At 63.1% G+C, this 27,981-nt stretch overlaps 1 protein-coding gene across 1 annotated transcript in view; it reads left to right on the top strand.

The window, feature by feature from the left end:
- Nucleotides 1–5,549: 5,549 nt before the first annotated feature.
- WIZ (WIZ zinc finger) overlaps nucleotides 5,550–27,981 on the top strand; it is a 47,167-nt gene continuing 24,735 nt past the window's right edge. The window contains exons 1-4 of the mRNA XM_064141648.1: nucleotides 5,550–6,022; nucleotides 18,028–18,419; nucleotides 22,219–22,267; nucleotides 25,261–27,887. Of these exons, the coding sequence (XP_063997718.1) occupies nucleotides 5,550–6,022; nucleotides 18,028–18,419; nucleotides 22,219–22,267; nucleotides 25,261–27,887 (3,541 nt within the window). The remainder of the gene's footprint in view (nucleotides 6,023–18,027; nucleotides 18,420–22,218; nucleotides 22,268–25,260; nucleotides 27,888–27,981) is intronic.

Genomic DNA, 27,981 nt, shown 5'->3' on the forward strand with positions numbered 1-27,981 from the left:
TGGTCTGAGGCTGGCATGGGGGGGAGGGGTGGCAGGGGTGGGAGGGACAGAGGTGGCAATGAGATGGGCACAAGAAGGGGCATGGGGGGCACAGGGGAGGGGTGTTGGGGGCACTGTGGGCACAAGATGGGTATGGGGGACCCCCTGGGGAGGGGTCTTGGGGGCACTGTGGGCACAAAAGGGGCATCGAGGACCCCCTGGGGAGGGGTCTTGGGGGCACCGTGGGCACAAGATGGGCACGGGGAGCATTGGGGAGGGGCTTGAGGGCACTGTGGGCACAGGATGGGCACTGGGGACCCCCTGGGGAGGGGTCTTGAGCACAAAAGGGGCATGAGGGGCACAGGGGAGGGGTCCTGGGGGTACTGTGGGCACAAAAGGGGCATTGGGAACCCCATTGGGAGGGGTCTTGGGGGCACTGTGGGCACAAGATGGGCATGGAGGGCACTGGGGGAGGGGTCTTGGGGACAGAAGGACCTTGAGGACCTCCTGGGGAGGGGTCTTGGGGGGGCACTGTGGGCACAAGGTGGGCATGGGGGACCCCTTGAGGAGGGGTCTTGGGGGCACTGTGGGCACAAAAGGGGCATTGGGGGCCTCCCCTGGGAGGGGTCTTGGGGGCCCCCTTGGGGACAAGAGAGCCTTGAGGACCCCCTGGGGTGAGGTCCTGGGGGGGGACCCCTCGGGGCCCAGAGGGCGATGGAGTCCCCTGGCTGCTGAGGCAGACCCTGCCCCGCTCCGGCCTGACCCTCCCAACATGGCGGCGGTGCCGTCGCGCTCTGATGACGTCACACCCCCCCACCCCCACCCCCCCCGGAGGCTGAGATGCCAACAGAGCCCTTCCCTTCCGCCACGCCCAAGATGGCGGCGCGGCACCGCCGTCGCGCTCTGATGACGTCACACTGCCTGCGCCGTCACTGCCAGCTCCGCCCCAGGAGGTCGCGGTGCCGCCGGTGCCCCTCCCTTCCGCCACACCCAAGATGGCGGCCAGAGGTCGCCGTCGCGCCCTGATGACGCACAAGAGCAGCGCTGCCCTCAGGCCCACTCCACCCCTTCCGGGAAGGTCGAGAGCTCTCCCTTCTGCCACACCCAAGATGGCGGCCAGAGGTCGCTGTGGCAGCCTGGGGACGTCTGGCCTCGGCCCCACCCTCTCGCCCGGGCCACGCCCTCAGAAGTGTCCTCCCCTTCCGCCACACCCAACATGGCGGCCAGAGGCACTTGATGACGCTGCCCCAGCGGCGCCGCCCATTTCTCCTCTCCTCCCTCCCTGCTGGGAAGGTGTTGGTGCCGACTCCGCCCTTCGCTGCCGCCACGCCCAAGATGGCGGCGAGACACACCCGGCCCCGCCCCATCCCCGCAGGGCTCAGCCTTCGACCAGCTCCTGCTCCCTCTCGCCGCTCCCAAGATGGCGGCGAATCGATGCCGTCGCGCCTTGATGACGCACAACCCTCCCCCTCCCCCTTCCCCTTCCCCCCTTTCTCCTTCCCCCCAGGAAGATCTCTGCTGCCTCCTCGCCACTCCCAACATGGCGACCAAACGGCGCCGTCGCGCCTTGATGACGCACAACCCCCGCGACGCCCTCTTGCCCGTTCCCCCCCCCGAAGGGCGAGACTCCTCCAGCGCCACTCCCTTACGCCACTCCCAACATGGCGACCAAACGGCGCCGTCGCACCCCTATGACGCACAACCCCCCCCCTTCTCCTCCCCCCTTCCCCCCAGGAAGGTCTCTGCTGCCTCCTCCTCGCCACTCCCAACATGGCGGCGAATCGACACCATCGCACCTTGATGACGCACGACACCCGCGACGCCCTCTCTCCCACCGGCCCTCCCCCTCCCCCCCCCGGAAGGTCGAGATGCCATCACTGCCACTCCCTTCCGCCACTCCCAACATGGCGACCAAACGGCGCCGTCGCGCCTTGATGACGCACAACCCCCGCGACGCCCTCTTGCCCATTCCCCTCCCCGAAGGTCGAGACTCCTCCAGCGCCACTCCCTTCCGCCACTCCCAACATGGCGACCAAACGGCGCCATCGCACCCCTATGACGCACACCCCCCCCCCTTCTCCTCCCCCCTCCCCCTCAGGAAGGTCTCCGCTGCCTCCTCCTCGCCACTCCCAACATGGCGGCGAATCGTTGCTGTCGCGCCCTGATGACGCACACACCCCCTTTTCCCCCTCCCCACCTCCCCCCTCCCCTCAGGAAGGTCTCTGCTGCCTCCTCCTCGCCACTCCCAACATGGCGACCAAACGGCACCGTCACTCCTTGATGACGCACGACACCTGCGACGCCCTCTTGCCCGTTCCCCCCCCCGAAGGGCGAGACTCCCCCAGCGCCACTCCCTTCCGCCACTCCCAAGATGGCGACCAAACGGCGCCGTCGCTCCTTGATGACGCACAACCCCCCCCCCTTCTTCCCTCCCCCCAGGAAGGTCTCCGCTGCCTCCTCCTCGCCACTCCCAACATGGCGACGCGAGGCTGCTGTCGCACCCCTATGACGCACAACCCCCCCCCTCCTCTCCCCCCTCCCCTCAGGAAGGTCTCCGCTGCCTTCTCGCCACTCCCAAGATGGCGACCAAACGGCGCCGTCGCACCCCTATGACGCACCCCCCCTCCCCTTCCCCCCTCCCCTCAGGAAGGTCTCCACTGCGTCTTTGCCACTCCCAACATGGCGCCGTCGCCATCGCACCCCTATGACGCACACCCCCCTTCTCCTCCCCCCTCCCCCTCAGGTAGGTCTCTGCTGCCTCCTCCTCGCCACTCCCAACATGGCGACGAATCGATGCCGTCGCGCCCCGATGACGCACACACCCTCCTCCTTCCCCCCCTCCCCCCAGGAAGGTCTCCGCTGCATCCTCGCCACTCCCAACATGGCGACCGAACGGCGCCGTCGCACCCCTATGACACACAACCCCCCCCCTTCTCCTCCCCCCTCCCCCCCAGGAAGGTCTCTGCTGTCTCCTCGCCCCTCCCAAGATGTCTGCTCGCCCACTCCGTCGCTCCCTGATGACGCACAACCCCCCCCCCTTCTCCCCCCTCCCCTCTCTTCCCCCCTCCCTCCAGGAAGGTCTCTGCTGCCTCCTCGCCACTCCCAACATGGCGACGCGAGGCTGCTGTCGCGCCTTGATGACGCACACCCCCCCCACTCTCAGCCTCCTTCTCCCCCCCCACCCTCCCTCCTGGATGGTCTCAGCCTCAGCCCCACTCCCCCTTCCCTCTCGCCCCTCCCAGGATGTCTGCTCGCCCACTCCGTGGCGAGTTCCACTCTCTTCTGCCACTCCCAAGATGGCGACGCAAGGCTGCTGTCGCAGCCCAATGACACACCCCCCCCCCTTTTCCCAAGCCCCTCCTTCTCCCCCCTTCCCTCTCTTCTCCCTCCCCCCAGGAAGGTCTCCGCTGCCTCCTCCTCGCCACTCCCAAGATGGCGACGAATCGACGCCGTCGCGCCTTGATGACGCACAACCCTCCCCCTCCCCCTTCCCCTTCCCCCCTTTCTCCTTCCCCCCAGGAAGGTCTCTGCTGCCTCCTCGCCACTCCCAACATGGCGACCAAACGGCGCCGTCACTCCTTGATGACGCACAACCCCCGCGACGCCCTCTTGCCCGTTCCCCCCCCCGAAGGGCGAGACTCCTCCAGTGCCACTCCCTTCCGCCACTCCCAACATGGCGACCAAACGGCGCCGTCGCACCCCTATGACGCACACCCCCCCCCCTTCTCCTCCCCCCTCCCCCTCAGGAAGGTCTCCGCTGCCTCCTCCTCGCCACTCCCAGCATGGCGGCGAATCGTTGCCGTCGCGCCCCGACGACGCACAACCCCCACGATTCCCTCTTGCTGATTCTCCTCCCCTCCCCCCCCCGAAGGTCGAGACTCCTCCAGCGCCACTCCCTTCCGCCACTCCCAACATGGCGACGAATCGATGCCGTCGCGCCCCGATGACGCACACACCCTCCCCCTTCCCCCCTCCCCCCAGGAAGGTCTCCGCTGCATCCTCGCCACTCCCAACATGGCGACCAAACGGCACCGTCACTCCTTGATGACGCACAACCCCCGCGACGCCCTCTTGCCCGTTCCCCCCCCCCGAAGGGCGAGACTCCTCCAGCGCCACTCCCTTCCGCCACTCCCAACATGGCGACCAAACGGCGCCGTCGCACCCCTATGACGCACAACCCCCCCCTTCTCCTCCCCCCTCCCCCTCAGGAAGGTCTCCGCTGCCTCCTCCTCGCCACTCCCAACATGGCGGCGAATCGACGCCGTCGCGCCCCGATGACGCACAACCCCCACGATTCCCTCTTGCTGATTCTCCTCCCCTCCCCCCCCCGAAGGTCGAGACTCCTCCAGCGCCACTCCCTTCCGCCACTCCCAACATGGCGACGAATCGATGCCGTCGCGCCCCGATGACGCACACACCCTCCCCCTTCCCCCCTCCCCCCAGGAAGGTCTCCACTGCGTCTTTGCCACTCCCAACATGGCGCCGGCGCACCCCTATGACGCACACCCCCCCTTCTCCTCCCCCCAGGAAGGTGTCCGCTGCCTCCTCCTCGCCACTTCCAACATGGCGGCGAATCGACGCCGTTGCGCCCCGATGACGCACACACCCTCCCCCTTCCCCCCTCCCCCTCAGGAAGGTCTCCGCTGCCTCCTCGCCACTCCCAACATGGCGACCAAACGGCGCCGTCGCTCCTTGATGACGCACGACCCCCGCGACGCCCTCTTGCCCATTCCCCCCCCCGAAGGGCGAGACTCCCCCAGCGCCACTCCCTTCCGCCACTCCCAAGATGGCGACCAAACGGCGCCGTCGCACCCCGATGACGCACAACCCTCCCCTCCCCTTCCCCCCTCCCCCCAGGAAGGTCTCTGCTGCCTCCTCGCCACTCCCAACATGGCGGCGAATCGATGCCGTCGCGCCTTGATGACGCACAACCCTCCCCCTCCCCCTTCCCCTTCCCCCCTTTCTCCTTCCCCCCAGGAAGATCTCTGCTGCCTCCTCGCCACTCCCAACATGGCGACCAAACGGCGCCGTCGCACCCCTATGACGCACAACCCCCCCCCTTCTCCTCCCCCCTCCCCCCCAGGAAGGTCTCCGCTGCCTCCTCCTCGCCACTCCCAGCATGGCGGCGAATCGTTGCCGTCGCGCCTTGATGACGCACAACCCCCACGATTCCCTCTTGCCGATTCTCCTCCCCTCCCCCCCCCCGAAGGTCGAGACTCCTCCAGCGTCACTCCCTTCCGCCACTCCCAAGATGGCGACGCGAGGCTGCTGTCGCACCCCTATGACACGCGACCCCACCCCCCCTCCCCCTCCCCCTCAGGAAGGTCTCTGTTGCGTCCTCGCCACTCCCAACATGGCGACCAAACGGCGCCGTCGCGCCCTGATGACGCACAACCCCCCCCCCTCCTCCCCCCCTCCCCCCAGGAAGGTCTCCGCTGCCTCCTCCTCGCCACTCCCAACATGGCGCCGGCTCCGCGCCGCTGACGTCATCCCCCCGCGCCGCCTCCGCCGCCGCCGTCCTCCTCCTCCTTCCGCCTCGCTACCGGCAGCGGCGCGGGGCGGGAGCCAACATGGCGGCGGCAGCAGCCTCGGCGGCCACAGCGGCGGCGGCGGAGGAGGAGGAGGAGGAGGAGGAGGAGGAAGAGAAGAAGAAGAGGAAGAAGAAGCCGCCGCCGCCGCCGCTGCCTCCTCCTCCTCCTCTTCCTCCTCCTCCTCCTCCTCCTCCTCTCCGTTCGCCTCCCCCAAGCTGCCGTCGCCGCGGCGGTCGCGCTCGGCGTGACGTAGCCAGGCCCCGGCGGCGGCGGCGGCGGGAGGGGAGCGGCGGCGGCGGCGGAGGAGGAGGAGGAGGAGGAGGAGGAGGAGGCAGCGGCGAGCTGCGGGCGGCGGAGGGCGGCGGAGGCCATCCCGGGGCGGCCTGGCCCAGGCGCGGAGCTGCTCCGGTAGGCCGGAACCGGGCGGGAGCCTGCGGCAGGGACTCCGCCGCCCGCGGAGCCCTGAAGGGAGGCGGAGAAGTGGCCCCGGGGGGGCTCGGGGGCGCCGCAGGGTGAGTGACCCCCCCCGGGGCCGGGATTTCGGGGGGGGGGGGGGGGGGGGGGAGGTCGCTGCCAGCTCCTACCGGAGCCTGCCCGGGACCGGCCCCGGGACCGAGAGGTGGAGGAGAGGGCAGGGGGGAGGGGAGGGGGGGGGGGGGAGGGCACCGGAGTTGGGGGGGGGGAGGGGCAGGGATGGAAACGACTCAAATGTGGTGGTTGGGGGGGGAGGGCCAAGGGGGTCCCAGTTGGCATCTTTGGGGCATCCCAGTTGGCATCTCTGGGGGTCTCAGTTGGCATCTCTGGGGCATCCCAGTTGGCATCTCTGGGGGTCTCAGTTGGCATCTTTGGGGCAGTCCAGTTGGTACCTGGGGAGGGGAAAGTCTGGGGGGGGTCCCAGTTGGCATCTTTAGGGGCTCTCAGTTGGCATCTGGGGAGGGGGAGGTCTGAGGGGGTGCTCTCAGTTGGCATCTTTGGGGGCTCTCAGTTGGCATCTTTGGGGGCTCTCAGTTGGCATCTGGGGGGGTCCCAGTTGGCATCTTTGGGGCATCCCAGTTGGCATCTGGGGGGGTCCCAGTTGGCATCTTTGGGGCAGTCCAGTTGGCACCTGGGGGGGGAGAGATCTGGGGGGTTCCCAGTTGGCATCTTTGGGGGGGGAGGTCTGGGGGGGGGTCCCAGTTGGCATCTTTGGGGGGGTCTCAGTTGGCACCTGGGGAGGGCAGGCCCTGGGGGGGTCCCAGTTGGCATCTGGGGAGGGGGAGGTCTGGGGGGGGCCTCTCAGTTGGCATCTTTGGGGGGGAGAGGTCTGGGGGGGTCCCAGTTGGCATCTTTGGGGCATCCCAGTTGGCATCTGGGGAGGGGAAGATCTGAGTGGGTTCCCAGTTGGCATCTTTGGGGGGGTCTCAGTTGGCATCTGGGGAGGGAGAGGTCTGGGGGGGGTCTCAGTTGACATCTTTGGGGGCTCTCAGTTGGCACCTGGGCAGGGGGAGGCTGTGCCAAGCAGTGCCCTCAGCTGCCCTCCCTGGGGGTCTCTGGAGGGGGGAGGTGCCCAGGCTGGGCAGGGCAGAGGTCAGCCCCAGGCTGGGTGGCACTGAGTTGGCACCGGAGCCTTTGCTGCTCCTTGGCATCGCTGCTGGCATTGGGGCTGTGGCTCTGTGCCAGCTGTGGGCATTTGGTGGCCTTGGAGTGCTCTGCCAGGAGCTGCCAACTGCCCTGGGGCTGTGCTTGGCACGGGGCCAGCTTGGCCTGGCACTGCTGGGGGCACCTTTGGCATCATCCTGGCACTGCTGGGGGCACCTTTTGGTTCACCTGGCATGATTTGGGCACCTCTGGCATCATCCTGGCACTGCTGGGGGCACCTTTTGGCTCATCCTGGCACTGCTGGTGGCATCTTTGGGACCAACCTGGCACAGCTTGGAGTGACTTTGGCATCATCCTGGCACTGCTGGGGGCACCTCTGGCATCATCCTGGCACATCTGAGGTAACTCTGGGATGATCATGGCACATCTGGGGCACCTTTGGCACCAACCTGGCACAGCTTGGAGTGACTTTGGCATCACCTTGGCACCTCTGGGACCAACCTGGCACAGCTTGGACTGACTTTGGCATCATCTTGGTACATCTGGGGCACCTCTGGCATCATCCTGGCACTGCTTGGAGTGACTTTGGCTTCACCTTGGCACATCTGGGCCAACTTTTGCCTCACCTTGGCATGGATTGGGCACCTCTGGCATCATCCTGGCACATCTAGGGCACCTCTGGCATCATCCTGGCACATCTGGGGGCACCTTTGGCTCATCCTGGCACAGCTTGGAGTGACCTTGGCACCATCTTGGCACATCTGGGGCACCTTTGGGATCATCTTGGCACAACTGGGGGCATCTCTTGGACCAACCTGGCACATCTGGGGCATCTTTTGGGTCCCTTTGGCACTTCTGGGGCACCTTTGGCATCACCTTGGCTCAGCTTGGACTGCTTTTTGAATCACCCTGGCACCTCTGGGGCATCTTTGGCACCACCTTGGCATGGCTTGGGCACCTTTTGGCTCATTCTGGCACAGTTTGATGCCACCTGGAGCAGCTTGGCACAGCTTGGAGCAGCCCTGGCTTCACCCTGGCACAGTCCTGGGCACCTCTGGGCTCCCCTTGGCATGACCTGAGGCAACTTGGGGCTCACCTTGGCACAGCCTGGGGCACTCTTGGCTCCCCCTGGCACAGCCTGAGGCACAGTTGGCACAGCCTGGGGCACTCTTGGCTCCCCCTGGCACATCTTGGGGCACAGTTGGCACAGCCTGGGGCACTCTTGGCACCGCCTGGCACAACCTGGGGCACTCTTGGCTCCCCCTGGCACATCTTGGGGCACACTTGGCACAGCCTGGCACAGCCTGGGGCACTCTTGGCTCCCCCTGGCACATTTTGGGGCACAGTTGGCACAGCCTGGGGCACTCTTGGCTCCCCCTGGCACATTTTGGGGCACAGTTGGCACAGCCTGGGGCACTCTTGGCTCCCCCTGGCACATCTTGGGGCACAGTTGGCACAGCCTGGGGCACTCTTGGCTCCCCCTGGCACATCTTGGGGCACAGTTGGCACAGCCTGGGGCACTCTTGGCTCCCCCTGGCACAGCCTGGGGCACTTTTGCCTCCCCTTGGCACCACTCCCTCAGGCTTTCCCTCCCTGGCACCTCAGTTGGCACAGAGCTCCTCTCACCTCCCCTGGCATCACCACCTCCCCCTCAGCTCCCTGCATCCCCACATCCCCTTGGCATGGGATGTGCCAGCTTGGCACTGCCCCAAAGCTCCCCAGGCAGAGTGCCAGGCCCAGAGATGAGTCCCTCAGTGCCAGGGAGTGCCCCTGGCATGCCAAGATGCCAACCCTGGATGCTTCCCAGATGCTCCTGGAATTGCTTTGCCATCCCAACCCTTGGCAGGATTGGCCTGGCAGGAGGTGCCTGGGCACAGCTGTTGGCACGGGGGTGAGGTGGGGGAGGGGGCAGAGTTGGCACCAGGATGCCAGGGACCAGCTTGGCCTGGCACTGCTGGACCAACCTTGAGATCATCCTGGCACATCTGGGGGCACCTTTGGATCATCCTGGCACAGCTTGGAGTGAGCTTGGCACCATCCTGGCACATCTGGGGGCACCTTTGGCACCATCCTGGCACATCTGGGGCACCTTTGAGGTCATCCTGGCACATCTGGGGCACCTTTGGGCCATCCTGGCACATCTGGGGTACCTTTGGCACCATCCTGGCACAGCTTGCAGTGACCTTGGCACCATCCTGGCACATCTGGGGCACTTTTGGTACCATCCTGGCACAGCTTGGAGTGACCTTGGCACCATCCTGGCACATCTGGGGCACCTTTGGCACCATTCTGGCACAGCTTGGAGTGACCTTGGCACCATCCTGGCACATCTGGGGCACCTTTGGCACCATCCTGGCACAGCTTGGAGTGACCTTGGCACCATCCTGGCACATCTGGGGCACCTCTGGCACCATCCTGGCACAGCTTGGAGTGAGCTTGGCACCATCCTGGCACATCTGGGGGCACCTTTGGGATCATCCTGGCACAGCTTGGAGTGAGCTTGGCACCATCCTGGCACATCTGGGGGCACCTTTGGCACCATCCTGGCACATCTGGGGCACCTTTGAGGTCATCCTGGCACATCTGGGGCACCTTTGGGCCATCCTGGCACATCTGGGGCACCTTTGGCACCATCCTGGCACAGCTTGCAGTGACCTTGGCACCATCCTGGCACATCTGGGGCACCTTTGGTACCATCCTGGCACAGCTTGGAGTGACCTTGGCACCATCCTGGCACATCTGGGGCACCTTTGGCACCATTCTGGCACAGCTTGGAGTGACCTTGGCACCATCCTGGCACATCTGGGGCACCTTTGGCACCATCCTGGCACAGCTTGGAGTGACCTTGGCACCATCCTGGCACATCTGGGGCACCTCTGGCACCATCCTGGCACAGCTTGGAGTGACCTTGGCACCATCCTGGCACATCTGGGGCACCTTTGGCACCATTCTGGCACAGCTTGGAGTGACCTTGGCACCATCCTGGCACATCTGGGGCACCTTTGGCACCATCCTGGCACAGCTTGGAGTGACCTTGGCACCATCCTGGCACATCTGGGGCACCTCTGGCACCATCCTGGCACAGCTTGGAGTGAGCTTGGCACCATCCTGGCACATCTGGGGCAACTTTGGGATCATCCTGGCACAGCTTGGAGTGACCTTGGCACCATCCTGGCACATCTGGGGGCACCTTTGGATCATCCTGGCACAGCTTGGAGTGACCTTGGCACCATCCTGGCACATCTGGGGCACCTTTGGCACCATCCTGGCACATCTGGGGCACCTTTGGGATCATCCTGGCACATCTGGGGCACCTTTGGCACCATCCTGGCACATCTGGGGGCACCTTTGGCACCATCCTGGCACATCTGGGGGCACCTTTGGCACCATCCTGGCACATCTGGGGTCACCTTTGGCACCATCCTGACATATCTGGGGCACCTTTGGCACCATCCTGGCACATCTGGGGCACCTTTGGGACCATCCTGGCACATCTGGGGGCAACTTTGGGATCATCCTGGCACATCTGGGGGCACCTTTGGATCATCCTGGCATAGCTTGGAGTGACCTTGGCACCATCCTGGCACATCTGGGGGCACCTTTGGAGTCATCCTGGCACATCTGGGGCACCTTTGGCACCATCCTGGCACATCTGGGGGCACCTTTGGGATCATCCTGGCACATCTGGGGGCACTCTTTGGCCTGAAGGAGCTGGCTGGGCACAGCTGTTGGCATGGGGGTGAGGTGGAGGAGGGGGCAGAGTTGGCACCAGGGTGCCAGGGGGCAGGGAAGGAGAGGGAAAAGGTTTAGGGAAGAGAATCCACAGGGATTGGGGCTGGGAGCTGGGAAGCAGCTGGGAGCCTGCAGGGCAGGGGGAGGTTGGCAGAGGTGGGCATGGAGGGGGCAGAGGTGGGCATGGAAGGGGCAGAGGTGGGCATGGAGGGGGCAGAGGTGGGCATGGAGGGGGCAGAGGTGGGCATGGAAGGGGCAGAGGTGGGCATGGAAGGGGCAGAGGTGGGCATGGAGGGGGCAGAGGTGAGCATGGAAGGGGCAGAGGTGGGCATGGAAGGGGCAGAGGTGGGCATGGAAGGGGCAGAGGTGGGCATGGAAGGGGCAGAGGTGGGCACAGAGGGCATGAGGAGCACCCAAGGGACTGCTGCTGCGAGGAGCTGAGGAGGGAGAAGGACCTGGGATGGGATCCAGGGAAGGAGAAGGACCTGGGATGGGATCCAGGGAAGGAGCTCCTGGGATGGGATCCAGGGAAGGAGCTCCTGGGATGGGATCCAGGGAAGGAGAAGGACCTGGGATGGGATCCAGGGAAGGAGAAGGACCTGGGATGGGATCCAGGGAAGGAGCTCCTGGGATGGGATCCAGGGAAGGAGCTCCTGGGATGGGATCCAGGGAGGGAGAAGGTCCTGGGTTGGGATCCAGGGAAGGAGAAGGACCTGGGATGGGATCCAGGGAAGGAGAAGGACCTGGAATGGGATCCAGGGAGAGAGAAGATCCTGGGATAGGAGCAAGGAAGGTCCTGGAATGGGATCCAAGGAAATAGAAGGTCTTGGAATAGGATCCAGGGAGGGAGGAGGTCCTGGGATGGGAACAAAGAAGGTCCTGGAACGGGATCCAGGGAGAGGTTCCTGAGCCATTCCAGAGCCATTCCCAAGGCATTCCTGAGCCATTCCTGAGAGGTTCCTGAGCCACTCCAGAGCCATTCCCAAGGGGTTCCAGAGCCATTCCCAAGGGGTTCCTGAGCCTTTCCTGATGCATTCCCAGGAGCTTCCTGAGCCTTTCTTGAGGGATTCCTGAGCTGTTCCTAGAGGTTTTCTGAGCCCTTCCCAAGGGAGTCCTGAGCCCTTCCTGAGCCCTTCCCAAGGGAGTCCTGAGCCCTTCCCAAGGGAGTCCTGAGCCCTTCCCAAGGGGATCCTGAGCCCTTCCCAAGGGGATCCTGAGCCCTTCCTGAGCCCTTCCCGAGGGGATCCTGAGCCCTTCCCGAGGGGATCCTGAGCCCTTCCCAAGGGGGTCCTGAGCCCTTCCCAAGGGAACCTTGAGCTCTTCCTGAGCCCTTCCCAAGGGAACCTTGAGCTCTTCCTGAGCCCTTCCCAAGGGAACCTTGAGCTCTTCCTGAGCCCTTCCCAAGGGAGTCCTGAGCCCCTCCTGAGCCCTTCCCAAGGGAACCTGAGCCCCTCCTGAGCCCTTCCCAAGGGAACCCTGAGCCCTTCCTGAGCCCTTCCCAAGGGGATCCTGAGCCCTTCCTGAGCCCTTCCCAAGGGGATCCTGAGCCCTTCCTGAGCCCTTCCCAGGGGGATCCTGAGCCCTTCCTGAGCCCTTCCCAAGGGAACCCTGAGCCCTTCCTGAGCCCTTCCCAAGGGGATCCTGAGCCCTTCCCGAGGCATTCCTGGGAGGTTCCTGCCCTGCTGCTCCCACCTGGAGCCAGCAGAGCCTGGGAAGGAGCTGGGAAGGGAGGAGAGCTTGGGGAGGGAGCTGGGCATGGCTCCAGGCTTGGCATTGGCTCCATGGCTGGGGTTGGCATTGGCTGGGGTTGGCTCTGAGGTTGGCATTGGCTGGGGCTGGCTCCAGGCTTGGCATTGGCTAGGGTTGGCTCCAGGGTTGGCATTGGCTGGGGTTGGCTCTGAGGTTGGCATTGGCTGGGGCTGGCTCCAGGGTTGGCATTGGCTAGGGTTGGCTCCAGGGTTGGCATTGGCTCCATGGTTGACATTGGCTGGGGTTGTCTCTGTGGTTGGCATTGGCTGGAGTTGGCATTGGCTGGGGTTGGCTCCAGGGATGGCATTGGCTCCATGGTTGGCATTGGCTGGGGTTGGCATTGGTTGGGGTTGGCTCTGAGGTTGGCATTGGCTCTGTGGCTGGCATTGGCTCTGAGGTTGGCATTGGCTAGGATTGGGTCCATGGCTGGGGTTGGCACTGGCTGGGATTGGGTCCATGGCTGGGGTTGGCATTGACTGGGGTTGGCTCTGAGGTTGGCATTGGCTGGAGTTGGCTCTGAGGTTGGCATTGAGTAGGGTATGGTCCATGGCTGGGGTTGGCTCTGAGCTTGGCATTGGCTGGGGTTGGCTCTGTGGCTGGCATTGGCTGGGGTTGGCTCTGAGCTTGGCATTGGCTGGGGCTGGCTCTGTGGCTGGCATTGGTTGGGGTTGGCTCTGTGGTTGGCATTGACTGGGATTGGGTCCATGTCTGGGGTTGGCTCTGAGGTTGGCATTGGCTGGAGTTGGCTCTGAGGTTGGCATTGGCTGGGGCTGGGTCCATGGCTGGGGCTGGCTCTGTGGTTGGCATTGGCTGGGGCTGGCTCTGTGGCTGGAGTTGGCATTGGCTGGAGTTGGCTCTGAGGTTGGCATTGGCTGGGGTTGGCTCTGTGGCTGGCATTGGCTGGAGTTGGCTCTGAGCTTGGCATTGGCTAGGGTTGGCTCTGAGGTTGGCATTGACTGGAGTTGGCTCTGAGATTGGCATTGGCTGGGGTTGACTCTGAGGTTGGCATTGACTGGAGTTGGCTCTGAGGTTGGCATTGGCTAGGGTTGGCTCTGTGGCTGGCATTGGCTGGAGTTGGCTCTGAGGTTGGCATTGGCTGGGGCTGGCTCTGAGCTTGGCATTGGCTGGAGTTGGCTCTGTGGCTGGAGTTGGCATTGGCTGGAGTTGGCTCTGAGGTTGGCATTGGCTGGGGTTGGCTCTGAGGTTGGCATTGGCTAGGGTTGGCTCTGAGGTTGGCATTGACTGGAGTTGGCTCTGAGGTTGGCATTGGCTGGGGTTGACTCTGAGGTTGGCATTGACTGGAGTTGGCTCTGAGGTTGGCATTGGCTGGGGTTGGCTGTGAGGTTGGCATTGGCTGGAGTTGGCTCTGAGGTTGGCATTGGCTAGGGTTGGCTCTGAGGTTGGCATTGACTGGAGTTGGCTCTGAGGTTGGCATTGGCTGGGGTTGACTCTGAGGTTGGCATTGACTGGAGTTGGCTCTGAGGTTGGCATTGAGTGGGGTTAGCTCCATGGCTGGGGTTGGCTCTGAGGTTGGCATTGGCTGGGGCTGGCTCCAGGCTTGGCATTGGCTAGGGTTGGCTCCAGGGTTGGCATTGGCTGGGGTTGGCTCTGAGGTTGGCATTGGCTGGGGCTGGCTCCAGGGTTGGCATTGGCTCCATGGTTGACATTGGCTGGGGTTGTCTCTGTGGTTGGCATTGGCTGGAGTTGGCATTGGCTGGGGTTGGCTCCAGGGATGGCATTGGCTCCATGGTTGGCATTGGCTGGGGTTGGCATTGGTTGGGGTTGGCTCTGAGGTTGGCATTGGCTCTGTGGCTGGCATTGGCTCTGAGGTTGGCATTGGCTAGGATTGGGTCCATGGCTGGGGTTGGCACTGGCTGGGATTGGGTCCATGGCTGGGGTTGGCATTGACTGGGGTTGGCTCTGAGGTTGGCATTGGCTGGAGTTGGCTCTGAGGTTGGCATTGAGTAGGGTATGGTCCATGGCTGGGGTTGGCTCTGAGCTTGGCATTGGCTGGGGTTGGCTCTGTGGCTGGCATTGGCTGGGGTTGGCTCTGAGCTTGGCATTGGCTGGGGCTGGCTCTGTGGCTGGCATTGGTTGGGGTTGGCTCTGTGGTTGGCATTGACTGGGATTGGGTCCATGTCTGGGGTTGGCTCTGAGGTTGGCATTGGCTGGAGTTGGCTCTGAGGTTGACATTGGCTGGGGTTGGCTCTGTGGTTGGCATTGGCTGGGGCTGGGTCCATGGCTGGGGCTGGCTCTGTGGTTGGAGTTGGCATTGGCTGGAGTTGGCTCTGAGGTTGGCATTGGCTAGGGTTGGCTCTGAGGTTGGCATTGACTGGAGTTGGCTCTGAGGTTGGCATTGGCTAGGGTTGGCTCTGTGGCTGGCATTGGCTGGAGTTGGCTCTGAGCTTGGCATTGGCTAGGGTTGGCTCTGTGGCTGGCATTGGCTGGGGTTGGCTCTGTGGCTGGCATTGGCTGGAGTTGGCTCTGAGCTTGGCATTGGCTGGGGCTGGCTCTGAGCTTGGCATTGGCTGGGGTTGGCTCTGTGGCTGGAGTTGGCATTGGCTGGAGTTGGCTCTGAGGTTGGCATTGGCTGGGGTTGGCTCTGAGGTTGGCATTGGCTAGGGTTGGCTCTGAGGTTGGCATTGACTGGAGTTGGCTCTGAGGTTGGCATTGGCTGGGGTTGACTCTGAGGTTGGCATTGACTGGAGTTGGCTCTGAGGTTGGCATTGGCTGGGGTTGGCTGTGAGGTTGGCATTGGCTGGAGTTGGCTCTGAGGTTGGCATTGGCTAGGGTTGGCTCTGAGGTTGGCATTGACTGGAGTTGGCTCTGAGGTTGGCATTGGCTGGGGTTGACTCTGAGGTTGGCATTGACTGGAGTTGGCTCTGAGGTTGGCATTGGCTGGGGTTGACTCTGAGGTTGGCATTGACTGGAGTTGGCTCTGAGGTTGGCATTGAGTGGGGTTAGCTCCATGGCTGGGGTTGGCTCCATGGTTGGCATTGGCTGGGGTTGGCTCTGAGGTTGGCATTGGCTGGGGCTGGCTCTGTGGCTGGAGTTGGCATTGGCTGGAGTTGGGTCCATGTCTGGGGTTGGCTGTGAGGTTGGCATTGACTGGAGTTGGCTCTGAGGTTGGCATCGAGTGGGATTGGGTCCATGGCTGGAGTTGGCTCTGTGGCTGGCATTGGCTGGAGTTGGCTCTGAGGTTGGCATTGGCTCTGTGGCTGGCATTCGCTGGGGTTGGCTCCGTGGTTGGCATTGGCTGAGATTGGGTCCATGGCTGGCATTGGCTGAGGTTGGCTCTCTGGCTGGCATTGGCTCTGTGGCTGGCATTGGCTGGAGTTGGCTCCGTGGCTGGGGTTGGCTCTGGTTGGCATTGGCTGGGGTTGGCTCTGTGGTTGGCATTGGCTGGGGTTGTCATTGGCTGGGGTTGGCTCCATGGTTGGCATTGGCTCTGTGGTTGGCATTGGCTGGGGTTGGCTCCATGGTTGGCATTGGGTGGGGTTGTCTCTGTGGTTGGCATTGGCTGGCATTGGCTCTGTGGCTGGCATTGGCTCTGAGGTTGGCATTGGCTGGGATTGGGTCCATGGCTGGGGGTGGCATTGGCTGGGATTGGCTCTGAGGTTGGCATTGGCTGGAGCTGGCATTGGCTGGGGCTGGCTCTGTGGTTGGCATTGACTGGCATTGGCTCCGTGGCTCTCATGCCATGGCCCCAGGGGTGTCCCGTGCCAGCCTGCCTGGCTCCCTGCCCATTGCCATCCTCTCCCCTGGCAGAGCTTTGCCCTCTCCTTGCCCTTCCTGCCCACCCTGAGGCTTCATTCACCCCCAGGCTGCCCTCACCTGCAGCTGCCAACCCCCCCCGGGTGCTTTGGTGCCCACAGTGATGGTGCCAGCAGCAGCTTTGGTGCCCACACTGGTGGTGCCAGCAGCAGCTTTGTGCCCACAGTGATGGTGCCAGCAGCAGCTTTGGTGCCCACACTGGTGGTGCCAGCAGCAGCTTTGTGCCCACAGTGATGGTGCCAGCAGCAGCTTTGGTGCCCACAGTGATGGTGCCAGCAGCAGCTTTGGTGCCAGGAACCCAAGAGCTTTGGTGCCCAGGGTGATGGTGCCAGCAGCAGCTCAGTGCCCACAGCAATGATGCCAGCAGCAGCTCAGTGCCCATAGCCATGGTGCCAGCAGCAGCTCAGTGCCCACAGCAATGATGCCAGCAGCAGCTCAGTGCCCATAGTGATGATGCCAGCAGCAGCTCAGTGCCCATAGTAATGATGCCAGCAGCAGCTCTGGTGCCCACAGCAATGATGCCAGCAGCAGCTCAGTGCCTGCAGCAATGATGCCAGCAGCAGCTTTGGTGCCCACAGCAATGATGCCAGCAGCAGCTCTGGTGCCCATAGCCATGATGCCAGCAGCAGCTCAGTGCCCATAGCCACGATGCCAGCAGCAGCTCAGTGCCCATATCAGTGGTGCCAGCAGCAGCTCTGTGCCCACAGCCACGCTGCCAGCAGCAGCTCAGTGCCCATATCAGTGGTGCCAGCAGCAGCTCTGGTGCCCACAGCCATGATGTCAGCTGCAGCTCTGGTGCCCATATCAGTGGTGCCAGGAGCAGCTCTGGTGCCCACAGCCATGCTGCCAGCAGCAGCTCAGTGCCCACAGCAATGATGCCAGCAGCAGCTCTGTGCCCATAGCCACGATGCCAGGAGCAGCTCTGGTGCCCACAGCCATGCTGCCAGCAGCAGCTCAGTGCCCACAGCAATGATGCCAGCAGCAGCTCTGTGCCCATAGCCACGATGCCAGCAGCAGCTCAGTGCCCATAGTAATGATGCCAGCAGCAGCTCTGGTGCCCATAGCAGTGATGCCAGCAGCAGTGCCCATAGCCATGCTGCCAACAGCTCTGGTGCCCATAGCAGTGATGCCAGCAGCAGTGCCCATAGCCATGCTGCCAACAGCTCTGGTGCCCATAGCAGTGATGCCAGCAGCAGCTCAGTGCCCACAGCCATGGTACCACCAGCAGCTCTGGTGCCCATAGTGATGCTGCCAGCAGCAGCTCTGTGCCCATAGCCACGATGCCAGGAGCAGCTCTGGTGCCCACAGCCACGCTGCCAGCAGCAGCTCTGTGCCCATATCAGTGGTGCCAGCAGCAGCTCAGTGCTCATAGCCATGATGCCAGCTGCAGCTCTGGTGCCCATATCAGTGGTGCCAGCAGCAGCTCAGTGCCCATATCAGTGGTGCCAGCAGCAGCTCTGGTGCCCACAGCCACGCTGCCAGCAGCAGCTCAGTGCCCACAGCCATGCTGCCAGCAGTAGCTCAGTGCCCATATCAGTGGTGCCAGGAGCAGCTCTGGTGCCCACAGCCACGCTGCCAGCAGCAGCTCAGTGCCCATATCGGTGCCAGCAGCAGCTCAGTGCCCACATCAGTGGTGCCAGCAGCAGCTCAGTGCCCCTCACTCCCTGCCCCTCTCCCCTGCCAGGCTGTGCCGGCGCCGCGCTGCCCTCCGAGGTGCCAGGCAGAGTCGGCGAGGGATGGAGAAGAGCATCCTGAGCCTCTCCCAGCGCCAAGGTGAAGCTGGCAGTGCCCTCTTGATGCCCCCAGAAGCCACCCAAGAGCCTGTGCCCACCTCAGAGTGCCCTGCAGGGGAGGAGCCCAGAGCCACTTTCCTCCAGGAGGCGAAGAAGGCCCCGGAGAAGCTTCCCACGGTTGGCACACAGCTCCAGGAGGACTCTTTCTACTCCTCTGCCAACCTGGTGGGCACCACCAGGGAGAGGCAGGGACCTCCTGGCACCTTGCAAGAGGAACCCAACTTCTTCCTCACCCATGCCAGGCAGGAGCCAGACCTGGCCTTGGAGGCTGACGACGTGGCAGGTGAGTGCCAACCCAGTGGGCACCCTCCTGTGGTGCCCCTTTGGGGGTAGCTTGGCTGGTACTGGGCATCTGGGGGCTCTTGGCAGTGCCCAAGGAGGAGGTGGTGCCAGGAGGATGTGGTGGGAGGAGAAATGGAGGTGGCATTGGGCTGCCAGGGGGGTGCTGGCACTGTGGGTGGGCACAGAAGGAGGTGGCTGGGCAAGGGGGTGGCTTTTTGGTGCCTTGGCAGAGTGTGGGCACCGAGGTGGAGGTGCCAGGGGTGATGCCACCTTGTTTTCAGGGTACCAGGGGCGATGCCACCTTGTTGATGGTGTGCCAGGGGTGATGCCACCTCGTTGCTGGGGTGCCAGGGCTATGCCACCTTGGTGCTAGGGTGCCAGGGGTGATGCCACTTTGTTGGTGGAGTGCCAGGGGCAATGCCACTTTGGTGCTAGGGTGGCAGGAGCGATGCCACCTTGTTCCTGGCGTGCCAGGGGCAATGCCACCTCATTGCTGGAGTGCTAAGGGTGATGCCACCTTGGTGCTAGGGTACCAGGGGCTATGCCACCTTGGTGCTAGCATGCCAGGGGCTATGCCACCTTGTTGATGGAGTGCCAGGGGTGATGCCACCTCGTTGATGGAGTGCCAGGGGCAATGCCACCTCATTTCTGAGGTGTCAGGGGCGGTGCCACCTTGTTCTTAGGGTGCCAGGAGTGATGCCACCTCATTGCTAGGGCACAAGGGCAATGCCACCTTGTTTTTAGGGTACCAAGGTTGATGCCCCCTCCTTGCTGGGGTGCCAGGGCTAATGCCAACTTGTTGCTAGGGTGCCAGGGGTGATGCCACCTCAGTGCTAGGGTGCCAGGGACGATGCCCTCATGTTGCTGGGGTGCCAGGGGTGATGCCACCTTGCTGGTAGGGTGCCAGGGGCGATGCCACCTTGGTGCTAGGGTGGCAGGAGTGATGCCCCCTTGCTGCTGGTGTGCCAGGGACAGTGCCCCCTCATTGCTGGTGTGCCAGGGACGATGCCCCCTCATTGTTGGGGTGCCAGGGGCGATGCCCTCTCGTTGTTGGGGTGCTAGGGGTGATGCCAGCTCAGTGCTCAGAGCTGGAGATGGTCCTGGGGTGGGTTGGGATGTGCCCAGCAGTGCCCATTGGCACAAGAGGCAGTTGGCAGCAGTTGGCATCCAGCAGGGTCGCAGATGAAGGTGAGGAGAAGCTCCAAGGGTTGAGGAGGTGCCAGAGGTGCCCACCACAGGCTGGGCACAATGCTGAGGGCACCTCTGGGGGGTACTGCTGGGACTGGGCAGCCTCCAGAAGAGGGCATCTGGGTTGGAGGGGGCATGAGGCTGGGGCTGGGCACTGCTGAGTGGTGCCCAGAGCTGTGCCAAGGGGCAGCAAGTGGGAGGCAGGAGGTGCCCTGAGCAGCAGCTGCTTGGCTTGGAGGGTGCCAGGCCTGGAGCAGCTGCCCAGAGAGGTTGTGGAGTCTCCTTGTGTGCAGAGCTTCCAATGCCAGCTGCCCCCTGGGCACTCCTGGGCACCCTGCTGTGGGCACCCTGCTGGCCTGGCAGAGCTCCAGAGGTCCCTTCCCAGGTGCCCAGGCTGGCATTTGGGGTGCCCTGAAGCTGTGCCCTTCTGGGTGGGCACTGCTGGGGCTGTGGAGCCTGCAGGAGAGCAGCCCCAGAGGGCATCAGGGTTGTGTGGGCATGAGGCTGGGGCTGGGCACTGCTGAGTGGTGCCCAGAGCTGTGCCAAGGGGCAGCAAGTGGGCATCAGGAGGTGCCAACAGGAGCAAGCTCTTGGCTTGGAGGGTTGAGAGCCCTCAGAGAGGTCCTGGAGCCTCCTCCTGTGGTGACCTTCCCATGCCAGCTGCCCCCTGGGCACCAACCTGCTGGGTTGGCAGAGCTCCAGAGGTGCCATGCTATGAGGCTGGCACCTGGCACTTGTTGAGGGGGGCAGAGCCTTGAGTGGTGCTGGAGGTTGGCATGGGTTAGGTCAGGCCTGTGCCAGGGGAGGAGGAGCTTCTGACACTGCCACCTGCTGCCTCCTGGCACTGCCACCTGCTGCCTCCTGGCACTGCCAACTGCTACCTCCTGGCACTGCCAGCTGCTGCCTCCTGGCACTGCCAACTGCTGCCTCCTGGCACTGCCACCTGCTGCTTCCTGGCACTGCCAGCTGCTGCCTCCTGGCACTGCCAACTGCTACCCCCTGGCACTGCCAGCTGCTGCCCCCTGGCACTGCCAACTGCTGCTTCCTGGCACTGCCAACTGCTGCCTCCTGGCACTGCCAGCTGCAGGCTGAGGCTGTGCCAAGCTGCTGGGGTTTGGGGGGGCACTAAGTAGGTTTCCCCTCCCCCCCTGCCCCCCCCGGGGGTCCCCTGGGACCTTTCCTGCTCCTGAACCAGGCCAGGAGCTGAGAATAGGCAGAGGAGAGGCCCAGGGGGAGCCATGGGGGGGGCACTGCTGCTGCCTGGCACCCCTGGGGGCAGGGGGGGACACTGCTGCTGCCTGGCACCCCTGGGGGCAGGGGGGGGACACTGCTGCTGCCTGGCACCCCTGGGGGCAGGGGGGGACACTTGGGGGGCAGGGGGGGACCTCTGGAGGGCAGGAGGGGACATTGGAGGGCAGGAGGGGTTGGTGAGGGAGGGCAGAGGTTGGTGAGGGAGGGCAGAGGTTGGTGAGGGAGGGGAGAGGTTGGTGAGGGAGGGCAGAGGTTGGTGAGGGAGGGCAGAGGTTGGTGAGGGAGGGCAGAGGTTGGTGAAGGAAGGGCAGAGGTTGGAGAGGGAGGGGAGAGGTTGGTGAGGGAGGGCAGAGGTTGGTGAGGGAAGGGCAGAGGTTGGTGAGGGAGGGCAGAGGTTGGTGAAGGAAGGGCAGAGGTAGGTGAGGGAGGGCAGAGGTTGGTGAGGGAGAGGTTGGTGAGGGAGGGGAGAGGTTGGAGAGGGAAGGGAGAGGTTGGTGAGGGAGGGGAGAGGTTGGTGAGGGAGGGGAGAGGTAGGTGCGGGAGGGGAGAGGTTGGTGAGGGAGGGGAGAGGTAGGTGAGGGAGGGGAGAGGTTGGTGAAGGAAGGGCAGAGGTTGGTGAGGGAGGGCAGAGTTTGGTGAGGGAGGGCAGAGGTTGGTGAGGGAGGGCAGAGGTTGGTGAAGGAAGGGCAGAGGTAGGTGAGGGAGGGGAGAGGTTGGTGAAGGAAGGGAGAGGTTGGTGAGGGAGGGCAGAGGTTGGTGAAGGAAGGGCAGAGGTTGGTGAGGGAGGGGAGAGGTTGGTGAGGGAGGGCAGAGTTTGGTGAGGGAGGGCAGAGGTAGGTGAGGGAGGGCAGAGGTTGGAGAGGGAGAGGTTGGTGAGGGAGGGGAGAGGTTGGTGAGGGAGAGGTTGGTGAGGGAGAGGAGAGGTTGGAGAGGGAAGGGAGAGGTTGGTGAGGGAGGGGAGAGGTTGGTGAGGGAGGGGAGAGGTTGGTGAGGGAGGGCAGAGGTTGGTGAGGGAGGGCAGAGGTTGGTGAGGGAGGGGAGAGGTTGGTGAAGGAAGGGCAGAGGTAGGTGAGGGAGGGCAGAGGTTGGTGAAGGAAGGGAGAGGTTGGTGAGGGAGGGCAGAGGTTGGTGAAGGAAGGGCAGAGGTAGGTGAGGGAGGGGAGAGGTAGGTGAAGGAAGGGCAGAGGTTGGTGAGGGAGGGCAGAGGTTGATGAGGGAGGGCAGAGGTTGGTGAGGGAGGGCAGAGGTTGGTGAGGGAGGGCAGAGGTTGGTGAGGGAGGGCAGAGGTTGGTGAGGGAGGGCAGAGGTTGATGCAGTTGTTGGGTGCTGACCTTGGAGCTTCTCTTTTCTGTCTCCTGCAGATGAGCCTGGTCCTGCCCTCTGTGCTCCCGACCCTGGCACAGCCCCCAGGTGAGTTGGCAAAGCCTGGCATGAGGCAGGAGGAGGTCTCCAGGTGCTGGTTTGGCACTGCCAAGCCTGGCATGGGGCAGGAGGAAGTGTCCAGGTGCTGGTTTGACACTACCAAGCCTGGCACGGGGCAGGAGGAAGTGTCCAGGTGCTGGTTTGGCACTGCCAAGCCTGGCAGGGGGCAGGAGGAAGTGTCCAGGTGCTGGTTTGGCACTGCCAAGCCTGGCATGAGTCAGGAGGAGGTCTCCAGGTGCTGGTTTGGCACTGCCAAGCCTGGCAGGGGGCAGGAGGAGGTCTCCAGGTGCTGGTTTGGCACTGCCAAGCCTGGCAGGGGGCAGGAGGAGGTGTCCAGATGCTGGTTTGGCACTGCCAAGCCTGGCATGAGTCAGGAGGAGGTCTCCAGGTGCTGGTTTGGCACTGCCAAGCCTGGCATGGGGCAGGAGGAAGTGTCCAGGTGCTGGTTTGGCACTGCCAAGCCTGGCAGGGGGCAGGAGGAAGTGTCCAGGTGCTGGTTTGGCACTGCCAAGCCTGGCATGAGTCAGGAGGAGGTCTCCAGGTGCTGGTTTGGCACTGCCAAGCCTGGCAGGGGGCAGGAGGAGGTCTTCAGGTGCTGGTTTGGCACTGCCAAGCCTGGCAGGGGGCAGGAGGAGGTGTCCAGATGCTGGTTTGGCACTGCCAAGCCTGGCATGAGTCAGGAGGAGGTCTCCAGGTGCTGGTTTGGCACTGCCAAGCCTGGCAGGGGGCAGGAGGAGGTCTTCAGGTGCTGGTTTGGCACTGCCAAGCCTGGCAGGGGGCAGGAGGAGGTGTCCAGATGCTGGTTTGGCACTGCCAAGCCTGGCATGAGTCAGGAGGAGGTCTCCAGGTGCTGGTTTGGCACTGCCAAGCCTGGCAGGGGGCAGGAGGAGGTGTCCAGATGCTGGTTTGGCACTGCCAAGCCTGGCATGAGTCAGGAGGAGGTCTCCAGGTGCTGGTTTGGCACTGCCCAGCTTGGGGACATCCCAGTTCCTTTGGAGCCATCCCAGTTCTCCTCAGAGCATGGGATGGAGGTGGGGAGGAGATGAGGATGGGATGGAGATGGAGATGGGAATGAGGATGAGATACAAATGGGGATGGGATGGGAATGAGGATGTGGATGGAAATGGAGATGAGATGGGGATGGGAATGAGGATGGGATACAGATGGAGATGGGAATGGGATGGTGCTGAGGGTAGAGATGAGGATGGGGATGGAGATTAGGATGGAGATGGGGATAGAAATGGGATAGGGATGGGGATGGGAATGAGGATGAGATACAGATAGGGTTGGGATGAGGATAGGATGGAGATGAGGATGGGGATGAGCATGGAGATGGGGATGGGATGCAGATGGGGATGGGAATGAGGATGGGGATGGGATACAGATGGAGATAGGAATGAGGATGGGGATGGGATACAGATGGAGATGGGAATGGGATGGTGCTGAGGATAGAGATGAGGATGGGGATGGAGATTAGGATGGAGATGGGGATAGAAATGGGATAGGGATGGGGATGAGCATGGAGGTGAGGACAGAGATGGGAGACAGATGGAGATGGGGATGAGGATGAGATACAGATGGGGTTGGGATGAGGATGGGATGGAGATGAGGATGGGGATGAGCATGGAGATGGGGATGGGATACAGATGGAGATGGGAATGAGGATGGGATACAGATGGGGATGGGAATGGGATGGAGCTGAGGATAGAGATGAGGATGGAGATGGAGATGGGGATAGAAATGGGATAGGGATGGTGATGAGGATGGAGATGAGGATAGAGATGGGATGGGATGGAGAGGAGATGGGATGGAGAATGGGGATGGGGATGGAATACAGATGGAGCTGAGGGTGGGGATGGGATGGAGCTGAGGATAGGGATGAGGATGGGGATGGGATACAGATGGGGATGGGAATGAGGATGGAGCTGAGGATAGAGATGAGGATGGGAATGGAACTAGAGATGAGGATGGAGATGAGGATAGAAATGGGATGGGGATGAGGATAGAGATAAGAATAGAGATGAGATGGGATGGGATGGAGAGGAGATGGGATGGAGAAGGAATACAGATGGAGCTGAGGATGGGGATGGGAATGGGATATAGATGGGAGTGGGAATGAGGATGGGATACAGATGGGGATGGGATGGAGCTGAGGATAGAGATGGGGACGGGATACAGATGGGGGTGGGAATGAGGATGGGGATGGGATACAGATGGGAGTGGGAATGAGGATGGGATACAGATGGGAGTGGGAATGAGGATGGGATACAGATGGGTGTGGGAATGAGGATGGGATACAGATGGGGATAGGGATGGGATGGAGCTGAGGATAGAGATGAGGATGGGATTGGAGATTTGTATGGGGATGGAGATGAGGATGAGGATGGAGATGAGGATAGAAATGGGATGGGATGGAGAGGAGATGGGATGGAGAATGGGGATGGGGATGGGAATGAGGATGGAATGGAGAATGGGGATGGAGATGAGGATGGGGAGGAGATGGGATGGAGCTGGAGCTGGGATGGAGCTGGAGCTGGGATGGAGCTGGAGGACTGTCTGGAGACTTTCAGCTCGGAAGAGCTCCTTCAGCCCAAGGGTGTCCAGGACCATTCCCTGCTGCCGAGGAGCCCTGAGCTGCTTGGCACTGAGGTGCCCAAGAGCCTGACACGAGTTAGGAGGTGCCAGGGGCAGGAGGAGCAGAGGGCAGGGCTGGGCCTTGCAGAGGCTGAGCTGTGAGCCAAGGCCAGGAGGTGATGCTGAGAGAGGGCAACCACCAGGCCAGAAGGTGCTGAGATGCCTGCAGGGAGTGGGGGAAGGGAGCTGGGTTTGATCCCAACCTTTGCCAGCTGAGGTGCCTCTGGAAGCCACCAGGAGCCCTGCAAGCTGAAGATGGAGGTTGAGGAGGTCAAGCAACCACCCAGCAGCAGCTCCTGGAGCAGCTCAGCTCCCAGCAGCTCCTAACTCTCTGCTTTCCTTCGCAGCTCTCCCAGCCAGGAGCAGCGTTTGGAGCTGCAGAAGGCACTGCCCAGGCCTGAGGGCAGGAGCAGCTTAGAGCTGAGGGCCATGACCGTGGCCAGCAGCCTGCCCTGGGCCAGCTCCAGCCTGGAGAGGAGAGAAGAAAGCACTTTAGAGAAGCTTCCTTGCTCCAAGGACTCACAGGGCAGGAAGGAGACAACCTTCAGCCTGCAAGCCCAGGAGCGAGCGGAGAGCGACTCAGAGGACTTGGCTGGGGAAGAGGAGGAGGAGGAGGAGGAGGAGGAAGAGGAAGAGGAGGAGGAGGAAGCAACAGAGACCTCCACCAGCACTACCATGGGTGGGAGTGGGGGTGGGGAGGAGCAAAACTATCTCCTGAGTGAACCAAAGCAAACGGAAGGGCTCAGCCAAGAGCACTTGGAGAGGAGCAGGAGAGGGCTGCAGAGGCTGGATTGGAGCTGCAGACCCCCCAGGAGCCCAACTCCTCCTCCCAGGGACATCACCAAGCCAGCAGATGTAGCACCCAACTTGGCCTTCCTGGGCCAGGCCCTGCCTGAAGTGCCTCCTCCTCCTCCTCCTCCTCTTCCTCCTCCTTCTTCTCCTCCTCCTCTTCCTCCTCCTCCTCCTCCTCCTCCTCTTCCCCCAGCGATCTTCAGGAAGGCTTTGAACCCCATCCTGGGCAAACCCAAAGCTTCAGAGACTTCTTTGACCCCCAGGAAAGGTTTGGGGGTGGCAGAGGTGGGAGGAGGCGAAGCAGAGGTGGGCACAGGCGAGTGGGCACTGCCCAAGGCAGGCCTGCAGCTGGGCACTGACCTGCCAGGCCTGACCAAGCAGACCTGGACTGTTAATGCTGAGGACTCCGTGGAGAGGATCCCAGAGCTGCCCTTGGAGCCCATCCCTGCTCCCTACGACGTGGAGATGAGGCCTTACGTCTGCAGCCTCCTGCTGGGGGGGGAGGAGGAGGAGGAGGAGGAGGAGGAGGAAGAGGAGGAGGAGGAAAGGGAGAGCGGCAAAAGGGAACTGGGGCAAAGGGGAGGAGAGGGAGAGGAGGAGGAGGAGGAAGAGCACCCCACTGTCTACACCTGCATCGAGTGCAGCATCTACTTCAAGCAGAAGGAGCACCTGCTGGAGCACATGGCCCAGCACAGCCACGGGCAGGGGGAGGGCACGGGTGGGCAGTGCCAGCTGCGCTGTGGGGAGTGTGGCTGGGCCTTTGGAGAGCCTCAGGCCCTGGAGCAGCACAAGAGGCTGCACCAAGAATCCCGGGAGAGGATCATGGAGGAGATCCAGAAGCTGAACGAGCTGCGGGACGAGGGCCGCGATGCCAGGCTGCAGTGCCCCCAGTGCCTCTTTGGCACCAACTCCTCCAAGGTCTTCGTCCAGCATGCCAAGATGCACGTCAAGGAGAGGAAGGACCAAGGGCTGAAACCCATTGGCCTCTATGGGAGGCCTCCAGTGGGAAGCTTGCAGGAAGAGCCTAACCTCTTCCATGCCAACCACCACCTCCCCGTGCCAGCGCCGGTGCCAACCTCGGCGCCGCCAGCCAAAGCCCTCAGCTCCTGCGGCCTCTGCGGCTTCCCTGCTCCTACTCAGGGCATCTTGAAGGAGCACATGAGGTATGCCCACTCCCAGCTCTCCTGGGAGGCTTACCAGGAGGAGCCCAACCAGCCTGGCACCAGCAGGGATGCCTACAGGGATGCCCAGGTGGAGTATTTGGGCAAGGCGGAAAGGCTCTTCCCGACCCCCCCCAGGGAACCTTCGCTGCTCTACGAAGGCCTCCAAGGCTTTACCTTGACCCAACCCAGGGTGGAGAAGAGCAAAAGGGATGCCCAAGGGGCAGGTTTCCATGCCAGGAAGGGTTCTGCTCACGGAGGTGCCCACAGGTTGATGCCCAAAGGCTACTCCCAGCTGGCCCTGCTGAAACGAAAAGCAGCAGCAGCAACTCCCAGCCTGGAAGGGGAAACTGCTGAAGCCTTCAGGAGCCACCCTGGGGGGTTGGAGGAGCTGAGGCAGCCCAAGTGGGGGTGGCAGGGGGTTGGCACCGAAGAGGAGAGCGGAGGTGTGGAGCTGGGCATCGGGAAGGGCATCAAACCCATCGTGGTGCCCCAAGCCGCCCTGGAGCTGAAGAGGACCTTCAGGGACGCCCTGAGGGTGGCAGACTCGGCGGTGGCATCGGAGGAGCAGAGGCAGCAGCTGAGGATGATGGTGCCCATCGTCCTCCTGAGCGAGGTCAACCTCAGCAAGAGGAGGGGCAGGGGCAAGCCCTTCAAGAGGAGATCAGCGTTGGCACCGCTGGCAGCGGGAGGAGAAGACGACGAAGAGGAGGAGGAGGAGGAGGAAGAAGAGGAGGAGGTGGAAGAAGCTTTACCTTTGGACATGCTGCTGTTGGAAGCACCTTTGGAAGGGCCTCTGGAGCTGGAGGAGCTGCTGGAGTCAGAGGCAGGGCTGCTGAAGAACGAGGAGAGGAGGTGCCCCTACTGCCCCGACCGCTTCCACAACGGCATCGGCCTCGCCAACCACGTCCGCGGGCACCTCAACAGGGTGGGCGTCAGCTACAACGTGCGGCACTTCATCTCGGCAGAGGAGGTCAAGGCCATCGAGCAGAGCTTCTCCTTCCAGAAGAAGAAGAAGAAAGGTAGGTGGCAGCGTGCCCACAGGGGCCCCTGGCATCCCTCCTGCCAGCTTGGCATGAGGAGGGGATGGTTGCGCTAGGATGGCTTTGGGTACGG

This window comes from Pogoniulus pusillus, unplaced genomic scaffold (assembly GCF_015220805.1).
Source record: "Pogoniulus pusillus isolate bPogPus1 unplaced genomic scaffold, bPogPus1.pri scaffold_62_arrow_ctg1, whole genome shotgun sequence".
Taxonomy (NCBI): domain Eukaryota; kingdom Metazoa; phylum Chordata; class Aves; order Piciformes; family Lybiidae; genus Pogoniulus; species Pogoniulus pusillus.